At 39.4% G+C, this 11940-nt stretch overlaps 1 protein-coding gene across 7 annotated transcripts in view; it reads right to left on the bottom strand.

The window, feature by feature from the left end:
* Positions 1-11940, bottom strand: part of AVL9 (AVL9 cell migration associated) — a 76938-nt gene that overhangs the window by 13923 nt on the left and 51075 nt on the right. For 5 of the 7 annotated variants that reach the window (XR_006211895.1, XR_006211896.1, XR_006211897.1 and 2 more), the window contains exons 11-15: positions 9654-9788; positions 7639-7858; positions 5045-5162; positions 2319-2372; positions 1752-1840 (exon numbers count right to left, since the gene is read on the bottom strand). Coding sequence is in view for 1 of the 7 variants with exons in the window: in XM_042969468.1 (XP_042825402.1) it covers positions 1752-1840; positions 2319-2372; positions 5045-5162; positions 7639-7858; positions 9654-9788 (616 nt within the window). In the remaining 6 variants the exon portion in view is untranslated. Of the gene's footprint in view, positions 1-1751; positions 1841-2318; positions 2373-5044; positions 5163-5291; positions 5386-5465; positions 5588-7638; positions 7859-9653; positions 9789-11940 lie in introns of those variants that run through there. The other 2 variants (XR_006211904.1, XR_006211902.1) reach the window with 2 other exon arrangements.

Genomic DNA, 11940 nt, shown 5'->3' with positions numbered 1-11940 from the left:
ATGTTCACATCTTAAATTCCATTCCCTGCCATGAGACAGACCCACTGATGGGCTTTGTGCTCTATGTCTGTCTTTTAAAGGGTCCACACAGTACGTATGTAGCTCACTCACCCCGATTCTAGGTACACAGAATGTTAGAGCTCAGGCCTGCACAGAAATCACCTAATTCCAAGGCTTTTGAACTGTGTACAGGAAGGGTTAGTCAACCTTTCAAGGAAGCTAAGGAAGGAGATGGCACCTATTTTTACATATTGATGTGACAAAGCAAATATGGCAAAATGTAAATAACTGGTGAACCTGAGATAATTGGGAGCATGTACACTGTTGCACCATTCAAGTCTGAAATTATATAAAAAAAAAGTTAAACATATAAAAAAGGAATGAGACTTTTTTTTAGAATGGATATGGAACAAACTGCAAAGTATTTTAAGTGAAGAACACTCTGCACAAGAATGTATATGACACCATGCTACCATTTGACAGGCTTCAGTTCTCAGGGTAACGCTGGCCTCATTAGATGAACTGGGGAGGATCATATCCCATCCACTACATTCTGAAAGAGTTTGTATAAAATTAGTATTATTCCTGGGGTGTCTGGCTGGCTCAGTCCGTTAAGCGTCCAACTCTTGGTTTTGACTCAGGTCATGATCTCATGGTTTCATGAGTTTGAGTCCCGCATAGGGCTCTGTGCTTGGAATTCTCTTTCTCAAGCTCTCTCTCTCTGCCCCTCTCCTACTCACGCTGTCTCTCTCTCAAAAATAGATAAAACTTAAAAAAAAAATTCAGTATTATTTCTTAAACATTTGATAAAATTCATAAGTGAAGCCATCTTTACCTGGATTAAATAAAAAACCTTATGGCATGGTTTTTATTTTTAATTCAATTTATTTACTAGATATAGGGCTATTCAAATTCCTGACTACTTACTGCATCAATTTTGGCAATTTGAGGTTTTTTTTTTTTTTACTGTTTTATTTTTGAGGTGGAGGGGCAGAGAGAGGGGAATAGAAGATCTGAAGCAGGCTCTGAGCTGACAGCAGAGAGCCTGATGCGGGGCCTGAACTCATGAACCATGAGATCATGACCTGAGCTGAAGTCAGACATTTAAGTGAGCCACCCAGGCACCGTGGCAATTTGAGTCTTTCAAATAATGTGCATATTTCATCTAAATTGTCAAAAAACTGGCATAAAGTTATTCACAATATTCCCTTATAATCTTTTTCATTTCTGTAAGATCTATAGTGATGTCCCCTCTTTCATTCCCAATACTGGTAACTTGTATTTTTTCTCTTATTAGTCTATGAAGGTTTTATTGATATTGTTGATCTTTTAAAAATCGCCTGTTCATTTCAGTGATTTTTTTTACTGTATGTTAATACCTTAGAAGACAGCACTCTTAATGTCTGCTTTATTATGGTGTTCTACTACTTATACAAAAATGCAGGCAGCACAGGAAATGGGGACAAAACTCCAGTGAAATTTGAATCCTTGTAAGAGAACAGTGAATTCATCAGAAAATTGGTTTCTTTCCATCAGGTGTGGCAAAATTTGCTGAACTTTGACATTACCTGATGTCACAAGAATTTTAACATTTTGTGAATATTTTCACAAAAACAACTTTTGTATTCAACACTCTTTTATTATAGGATACACAGATTTCTACAACTTTATGATTTTATCAATGACACACTGAGTACAGAGAAGAGATGTGTTATGATTCTAATCTGTTTCTGGCTAAGGGCATGTCTTACCAACAGCTTTTCCTGTTTGTACAACATTTCGGCTGGTTGTGACCATGACGTTTCCAATTTTTTTGCCACGTTCACTGTTTTGAACAGAACTGAGTAAAGCAAAGAAGTTTTAAGTACATTACAAAAATTCACACACAGCACCTTCTATAACCATCCCCCAAATTAGAATTGAGAAAAGAAGCTAAATTATTTGTTGTGTGTCAATTAATTTAGTAAACTTTTAAGCATGTACATTTTCAGAAAATACTAAAATAACATGCAGATGAACCAAAAAAAAGGACATAAGGATGCATGGTTAATTCTCCCTACAGTTATGATTGGCTAAAGTTACTCCACCAGAATAAAAATGGCAACTCTGTTATTAGTTCACACCATTCTCTATGAGACAGCAGTGTTTTCACTCTGAAACATACACACTGCTGAGCTGAAGAATGTTATGCACATATTTGGTTACTATTTGAAGCACAAGTCTATCAAGTGGAGAAAAACAATTCCTAATTAGCAATGAAACACATGGCATAAACTCAGACATAAAAATTTTCCTAGTTTTTTTCTCTAAATACTCACTGTGAGAATCTTAACTTCATGTCTGACACTGAGTACTGGCCTTGAAAAGGATGACTGTAAAACAAAGTTTGAGTCTATTAGATTATAAGTATTTGACCAATAAAGCTGCAAAACAAAGCTGTCACAAGAAAGTATCAGTAAACCTTGCAGGGATGACTCAGCTGGGTGGTGGTGCTCTGCATGTGACAACAGGTCTTTGATCACAGCTCTCTATTTACAGTCTCGGGAGCCTCTCTGAGCTTAATTCCTCACTTGTAAAAAGGTGTTTTTTTGTTTTTTTTTTTCCTTGGAGTGCGGTGGGTGGTTTGTGTTAATGCTACACTAATGTTCTGATTTATTTGGTCTGGGGTTGGGCTAAGCATCAATGTTTATTTTATTTTTTTAAGTTTAGTTTTGAGGGAGACAGAGACAGCATGATTGGGGGAGAGGCAGAGGGAGGGAAAGACAATCCCAAGCAGGCTCCATGCGGTCAGCGCAGAGCGCGATGTGGGACTCGAACTCACAAACTGTGAGATCACGACCTGAGCTGAAACCAAGAGTCAGACAGACACTTAACCAACTGAGCCACCCAGGCGTCCGCCCCTATTTGCACATTTTTAAAACCACTGTCTTAGAATCCTTTAAAGCCCATTCCAGCTAAGCCTCTTATGAACCTGCATTAAAATCTGTAGAGTTGGTTCAGGGCACCTGGGTGGCTCAGTGGTTAAGCATCCGACTTCGGCTCAGGTCATGATCTCACAGTATGTGAGTTCGAGCCCCACGTGGGGCTCTGTGCTGACAGCTCAGAGCCTGGAGCCTGCTTCAGATTCTGTGTCTCCTTCTCTCTTTGCCCCTCCCCAACTTGTGCCCTGTCTATGTCTCTGAAAAAATAAATAAACGTTAAAAAAAAAAAAATCTGTAGAGTTGGTTCAAATTTGAGGCTTTGAGGCACCACAGCAAATGCAGAGACTGGATAAAGATCTGACCAGCAGGGGAGGAGACCAGATGGCCCTGCATGACACACTGCGGATGGTCGCAGTGGACCCCCCAAACCCCCCACCCCAGCACCACCACAGTGAGGGCCACCAGGCAAACAAACTCACATCTGTTTCCCTTCATCACTCTTTAAAATACAGGCCTTGTGGTTAGTGAGGGAAAATACTTTGAACTCTCAGCTCTTTCATTTAATACTATTAAGCTGTTTTTGCCTTTTAATTCTGTTTTTACCACATTCAAATGGCAACATAGGTTTCTGCTACAGCCCAGCGTGATGATTAAATCCACCAAAATCGTTGCTGAACCTAGTCATTTTTCTTGATAGATGATATAAAGGCTAACAGACATGTTCTTTACAACCCTGCTATACTTCATCCTTGCAGATGCTTCCCCAAGTTACTACGACATAAATATCTGGATTTTGGGGGGAGGGAGAGGGAATATTCTTCATAGCACCACTTATATCACATTCCCAGTCTAGTTAACTCTGGCTCCCAAATAATACAGTAGTCAGTAAAAAGTTGATTTTTGTCTGACTCTTACTGAGAAGTTTAAAATACAAATAAAAACAAACGTTCAGTGTACACCTGATAAACATTCTGTTCATCATTACAAAAACATTTTAATAGTTTAATTTAGAAAAGAAGCTCTCAGGATGTACAGTAGTTCCCCCTTATCTGCGGAGGATACACTCCGAGATCCCCAGTGGATGCCTGAAACCACAGACAGTACTGAATCCCATATAATCATTATGTTTTTTCCTGTACATACATACCTGCGATAAAGTTTAATTTATAAATTAGGCACAGCGAGATTAACAAAAATTAATGATAAAACAATTATAACACTACACTGCAATCAAAGTTATGTGAATGTGGTGTTTCTCTTTTCCTCTGAAAATCTCTTCTGGCACTACACTCACCCTTCCTCCTCTGGTGATGGGAGAGGATAAAATGCCTACGCGATGAGATGAAGTGAGGTGAAGGATGTTAAGTACTGTGATGGAGCGTTAGATTGCTACTGACCTGACAATACATCACAAAAAAGATCATTTGCTTCCAGACTGCGGGTGACCCGGAGTAACTGAAACCGGAAAGTGAAGCCACGGATAAGGGGGTACTACCGCACATGTTCTATCAATGGGTCTCCTCACACTCCTCTGTTCCATTCAAAGACAACCTCATGTCATAATGGCCCCACGCCACAGCATATTTAAATGTCTTTTATGCCTACGTGGATAAAGTCTGTCAACATTCAATACTGCGACAGGTATTAAATTTTGTAGGATTTTAGAACCTGCGGTGGAAGCTAGGCTTGAGCACACACCTAGGAGTTCAAATATCAACTTTAGCTTTTTCACACTTCATGTTTTAAAATAACCTCTCAGTGGTATTTCCTTCAAGGTTTCTACCTGGTTTGACCATTCAGCTAAAGTACAGATCCAGGGAAAGGGAGAGAAGAACTGTCATGCATTGAGTATCACCATGTGCCAAGATTTCCTCTTCTGAATTATGCCAAGATCTGGGAGAAATGCAAATCCTTCCAAAAATGTCTGGAGCATTTTGTGTAAGAAGAACAGGGAAGCAGTTTTCAGCTGCTTCTCTGTATCTGGGATTTTATAATTTACTTCAGGAGATTTTTGGAGATATTCACAATGTCCTCAAAGTTAAAATACAATCCTTCTTTACATTAGGGCATACTTAGTAAATCCACCATGTTACATTCTATCAACCTTCAGAGGACGTGCTTACTTTGGATTTATTTCTGCAAGTGCCGGATGCTTGTTGCTGTTCCACACCCTGTAGTTGTGAGTATTCTTCCATGCTGTAACAAAGGTTGTCCCATAGTCCGATAGTATCTTTTCGTTATCTGTCAATCAAATATTTGAAAGTTGAGCTGGACTGTAGCCAGTCAGGGATGTGAAAATTAACAACCAAAAAGGGTGAAGGAATGGCTTTGTCCCCTCCACCCCCCTGCTTTATAGGGGAGATAGCCTACCAGATATCAGGAAACTTGGGTCTAGTTCCAGAAATCCTGTTAAGAAGCTATGTGGCCTTTGGCAAGTCACTTAATCACTCAGAACTTCATTTTCCTAACCGGAAAATAAGAGGGTTGAGCCAGATATATTCTAAGGTTCCTTATAATTCCAAAATATTTCCACGTTCTCCTTACCAAGGTTAGGAGGCATAGTATTATTTAACAAAAACTGTAGGCTGGACAGTAACTGTACTGATGTATACATATGGAGTAGGCAATCAGAGCATCTTTCTGTCTTTTCACAAATTGTCATTTTTCTATTAAAAAATTAGAATGAATACATGAATTGGTTTTTTAGTCACTTTTTTCTTCTTTGCACTTTATCACACTATTTGGTGAAACTCATTCCTTAATTTCCAAGCATTTCACTGTTATTTTACTTAAAATAACAAAGGAATTTTCATATTTAATGTTGAAAACTTTTCAGTTCAAAAAAAATTTTTTTAATGTTTATTTTTGAGAGAGAGAGAGAGAGAGAGAGACAGACAGACAGACAGACCCCGACCCAGACTCTGAAGCAGGCTCAGGCTCTAAACTGTCAGCACAGAGCCCAACGCGGGGCTCGAACTCAGACTGCGAAACCATGACCTGAGCCAAAGTTGGACACTTAATCTTAACTGATGGAGCCACCCCAGGAGCCCCACGGCTTTTTCATTATCATGAGGAAGCTTTAAGAGAGCATTTGTTCTGCTTGGAAGAACAGAAAACGTTTGGAGAATGGATTCGAATGGCTTTTTCTTCACATACTAATTATAAGTTGCTTGCTTTGAAGGTGAAACATGACTTTTGTGGCTGGGAAAAAGGAAGAGGATACACATGGCTCTAAATGCAAAATATACGGAACTTCTTTTAAGAACGTATTCCTCAAACAGTTCACTAGGCTGAATCTCCTTTAACAGCAGCATGGGCCTGAGTCAGATTATTTGAGTTTAAATCACAGCTCAGTCTCTACCAGATGGATGAGCAACCTATTTAACCTTTCTGTGTCTCACTGCCTCCCTGTAAAAAGATGACAGGGTATGTACCTCCAGGACTGTTGTGAGGTTGAAATTAGTTAGTAGACATAAGGTGCTCAAAATAAAACAGGTCCCCGCACGTATGAAATGTTCCAAAAGAAAAAGAAAAAGAAAAAAAAGGCCAGTTACTACTATTATTCAGCACTTACAGCTATCGGGGCAAATATGTTTAAAAAGTAAATTACTCATGAAGCTAACATGACTGGTGGAGACTGGGGTTTTCTTACTAGATTACTGAATGATTCTGAACTTGAGCATTTAGTCTTGGGTGTCTCAGCCGCTAAATCTGTAGAAGAGGCAGATATCTAAAAATATCTCAAATAAGGACAGAGTGTTCCTTTATAAATGAAGCACACACCTGGAGCCTGGGTTCCAAATGTCACACACACTTCATGAACAACTAACCTGAGAGGTGACAGTGGTGGGTTGATTACAACATCTACTGACAGGACAATGTGAATGTACTTAATGTTACCACGGAACTACGTACTTCTACGTGGCAAAGATGGTAAATTTTAGGTTATGTGTGTTGCACCACATTTTTAAAAACTTCCCCCAAACAGTGGTAGAGGTAATTGGAAAAAAAGGAAAAACAAAAGCTCAACACTCTTTTAACAACAACAAAAATCTACCAAATCTTTGCTACATATCCATGGTGGTAGGTGACCATGTTGCAAAAGCTCATTGTGGAGCTTCACTTGCTTTTTATAGATTTTCTTCTCTATGGGGAATGAGATGGTTTTAGCACAGGGGTGAGTCTTTTAGCTGCTCCACCCTAACCATTTAGTAGGAATAGCTCTTAGAATGTGAAATTGGAAGGCTTAATCATTGGGAATGTGATTTCCAGTGATTTCTACCTTTTATATTTCTCTTTTCTCCCTTCACAGATCTTAAAAACATGTAAGCAGTGTTTATAAATAGCCCCCACATCCTGACATGTCCTTCCTTCCATATGGCAGAGCACAAAGCAGCCACGTAAAAGCGATGAAGACCTGGATTTACCGTCTTGGAAAGTTTTGTTTTTTTTTTTAAATAAAGAAAAGCTAAGTTTCAAAAACTACTTGAAACGTGATCCACTTTTGTAAAAGGATCACCACAAATACCACAAAGCTAAAACCCAAAACATATAAACAGAAAAAGGTCTGGGAGGATATAAAGTACTCAAAATGCTAAGAGAAGTTATCTCTGTATGAGGGAGTAACAGATAAGGTTTCAAAATGAAAATGTATTTCTTATGCAATTCAAAACCTCACAAAGATTACAAAAGGAAAAACTGGCTATGTGCTCCTTACCTAACTGCAGCGTGGCAGCCAGCAGCGCGTGGATGTAGACTGCAAACTGGGCTCGGATCCATTCATCACCTCCTTCCCAGCCTGTGCCATCCAGGAAGACGTCATCTCGGTTCTCCGTCACGTGCCTCACTAGGTAATCTGCGAACCTGAGGTCTGCGGTGGTCGGGTTAAGCAGCTTCCTGAGTTCCGGATCGTGGATCTGGATCAGAGCTTCTTCCACCTAGAGGGTACCCGGGTACAAGTCAGAGTCTGGCCATTCACACAGATATCCATGTAACACTTTAAAGAGTCACTACTGGGAAGCTGAAGCTGGAAATAAGAAAATACGAATAACAGCATTCTCAAAAAGTGAGGCTAAGAGGTTTTTACACTGAAGTTTTTTCTTTACTTCGAAAATCCTCATTTTATGGTTTTAGAAAACAAATACATTAATATTTGATTCTGAGTTACAAAAGTAACACATGTTGATTCTAAATATATTAGAAAATGGAAATGTGCAGTAAAAATCACCTTTGTCACACAACCAGAAATAATCACAATTTGTAAGTACAGTTGCTAAAAATCCTTCGTTGAGTACATAGATACTTTGGAATATTCTTATAATGTAATATTTGAGATACAAAGAGATATATATAACTTACAGGCTACTTTTGAAATTAACAATAAATCACATAACTATGAACCCACCAACCAACTTCAGAACCAGAACATAACCAGTAATATTGAAGCAACTCTGTCCTTCCATCTTTACCCTCTGCCTGGGGAGGTATGGACCTATTTTTTTTTTCCCCTCAAAACTGGGACCCCCAAATTTTCATTTATCATACTATAAACATTTTCCCATGAAGCACGTTTTGGTACTTTGTATTAGATATTATATGGGGCACCTGGGTGGCTCAGTCAGTTAAGTGTCTGACTTGATTTCAGCTCAAGTCATAATCTCATAGTCATGAGATCCAGCCCTGGGTCGGGCTCTGTACTGGGCATAAAGCCTGCTCTCCCACTCTCTGCCCCACCCCACTCCTACTTTCTCTCAGACACAAAATAAACAAATATTTTAAAAAAGTTTTATTTTTGGGATGCCTAGGTGGCTCAGTCGGTTGAGCATCTGGCTTTGGCTCACATCATGATATCGTGGTTCGGTTCGTAAGTTCGAGCCCCATGTCGGGCTCTGTGCTGACAGCTCAGAGCCTGGAGCCTGCTTTGAGTCTGTGTTTCCCTCGCTCATGCTCTGTCTCTCCCTCTCTCAAAAATAAACAATAAAAAAATTTTTTTTAAAGTTTTATTTTTAAAACAATTTTTAAATATTTTATGTTTATTTTTGAGAGAGAGAAAGGGAGGGAGGGAGGATGGTGGAGAGGCAGAGGAAGAGAATCCCAAGCAGGCTCTGTACTGCCAGCATAGAGCCCAATGTGGGGGCGCAAACTCACGACCCATGAGATCACGACCTGAGATGAGATCAGGAGTTGGACATCCAACCAACTGAGTCACCCAGGCGCCCCCCCAAAAAAAGTTTTATTAAAAAACAAAACAAACAAAGTATAAAAATCCAGGCTGGGTGAAATTTTAAAAAATTACTTCAATTTAAAAAGTGAACACGTGATTTAAATTTCTCATATGTTGATGTCAAATATTTATCTGTAGCTACTTCCTCTTCATATCAGGAGCAAATTAAACAGGTTAGAAGTATTTAAATTATTTAAACAATAAACACATTTTAATTTGATATTGTAGTGGGACCAGACTGCCTGGCTTGCAATCCTGGGTCACTCCCACTTACCAGCCGTTTAATTTCCCTGCTCCTTATTTCCCAAACGTGTTAAGATCTGGACAGCATCTTATATATCTCACAGATTGTTATGAGACTTAGATCACTTAATACACCCTAAGGTGTGCAGGATGCATGGGACAGCAATTTTTACCTTTATTAGTGTTATTCCCGTGCTGTTAGAATTCCAGTTAACAAAGAAACAGGACCAGCAGCGTCAGGGACATGTACTCATATGCAAACCCACCTCCACAATGGCATCACTGAGGTGCTTCTGTTGTCGGAAGAGGATGTTAGTAGCCCCGGCAACAAATCCGCGAACGGTGACGTCAGAGAGAAGGTGGTGCTGCTGCAATGCCATATATGGCAGACACAGATATCCCTACGAGTTACGAGAATAATAGACCACATCAGAAAATGATGGGGCAGCCACCTGTTTTCAAGCTGAGACAGCCAACAGCAGGAAAGGAAACTCCCAAACTTGTCCCACCGCCATACCGTCCCTAGCACAGTTGATCTCCGACTCACTACCTTACTTATTCCAGGGAACCCTCGGGTCTTGACTGCACGGAGTCCAGTTAGTCACTAACCTCTTCCATGTGTGCTGGTCTAACATGAAAATTGTCTTACTTGATCACTTTGTTCTCGGTTCAACTTAAAAGATTTCACGGTAACTAATGAAATGGATTTTTTCAGTTAGGAAATGAAATATTAAACCCATTAAAAAAGTATGTTGTTTAGTAGAAAGCTGTTAGTTCTTCCAGGAAAATTTGAAAACACATAACCAGTGACATACTGTTATGAGAACAGCAAAGCATTGCATATGGCATTTGTTTACTTGCCCTATTGTTAAAAATCATACGAAAATATTTCAAGATATTTGCTACATGTTTAAAGCAAAGAAAAAAAAAGACACTGGCAGTAGTTATATATTTAACTTCTGTTTGAACTGGTATTTGAAAATACTGCCCTGAAAATTATAGTCGAATTGCAAACCACAGCAGGCAGTTAAGTGTATAAAAGGCAGCATATTTCCTGAGAAATAAAGCTGTTAACACTGCAATGATGAAATGAAGGAGGATATGGCATTTCTGTTGGAAGACTATCAATCAAAATAGATATCCAACAAGTGGCACAATTTGTGTAATGAAGCCAGGAGGGCAGAATTGTTGAACCCCTGAACTTGTTTTCAATCTCAAGTCCTGTGACAGTTTTACTTTTTTTTTTTTCACTTCTCATCACTTTTTTTAAACAAACACTGAACTAGAGAGCATTCTCTGGATGATGTCTTATTTTTGAGGGCAGGAGACATCTCTTTTGCTACTTCATGTTCTTTACTGTGTCCTGCGATGTGCTTTGTACCTAACAGGTTGTTGTTAAATATCTTAATATGGGAGAGAAGACTTCCAAAAGTTGGAATATAGGTCCAGTAACCTACTTTTATTCTTTTTCTTCACAGTATCTTCCTCCATTTAATAAAATGCTGACCGATAGAAACAGCAGAAATAACCCATTTATGCATTAGAGATACTCAGTACAGCACTTCTCAACCCATGCCGCTCTTGGGACTAAAGGCTGGAAAGACCTCTGTTCCTCATTCAGAATGACTCAGCTGGTAAGGCTCAGGGTTCATGCTTTACTTTGTGAGCTCTGTATTTAAAAACAGACTCCCCCTGATCCCAAGTACCTGTTTCTAAACATAAACATTACAATATTGAACGCTCTTTATATATTACACCAGCATGAAAACAAAGAAGTAGGTTTTAAAAAAATCAATAGTTCAGGGGCGCCTGGGTGGCTCAGTTGGTTGAGTATCCAACTTCGGCTCAGGTCACGATCTCGCAGTTGACGAGTTCGAGCCCCGCATCGGGCTCTGTGCTGACAGTTCAGAGCCTGGAGCCTGCTTCGATTCTGTGTTTCCCTCTCTCTGCCCTCCCCCACTCATGCTGTGTCTCTGTCTCAAAAATAAAATAAACATTAAAAAAATACTTTTAAAAATCAAGAGTTCAAAGCTTTTAGAAATATTAAAAAATTACATTCCTTAAAAAACTACATGTATGCTTCTTTGACCAGCATTCTACTTCTTATATTATCCTACAGATACACCTGCTCATATGTGAGATTTGTAAAGAGTTATTTATTGCAGCCTTGTTTTTTATAGCAGCAAAATATTCGAATCCTAACCATTCATGGGCAGGGAACTGAATAAATCATTTGTCTATACAATGGAACATCCTGCATTGATAAAGGATGCTCTATACAATGGAACATCCTGCACTGATAAAGGATGCAAGTCACTTCCAAGGAATAGTTGGTGAAAAAATATAAAAATGGGGTATAGGGGCGCGTGGGTGGCTCAGGTGGTTGAGCATCCGACTCAGGTAATGATCCCAGGGTTGTGAGATTAAGCCCTGTGTCAGGGCTCTGGGCTGAATGTGTGGCCTGCTTGAGATTCTCTCACTCTCTAAAATTAAAAAAAAAGGGGGGGGGGTTATCGTCTGGTACCATTTGTGTAAAAAAGGAGGGGAAAATAT

The sequence above is a fragment of the Panthera tigris genome, chromosome A2 (assembly GCF_018350195.1).
Source record: "Panthera tigris isolate Pti1 chromosome A2, P.tigris_Pti1_mat1.1, whole genome shotgun sequence".
In the NCBI taxonomy this organism is placed as follows: Eukaryota; Metazoa; Chordata; class Mammalia; order Carnivora; family Felidae; genus Panthera; species Panthera tigris.
The sequence above is the reverse complement of the archived record's forward strand: the minus strand, read 5'-3'. Positions and strand labels throughout refer to the sequence as shown.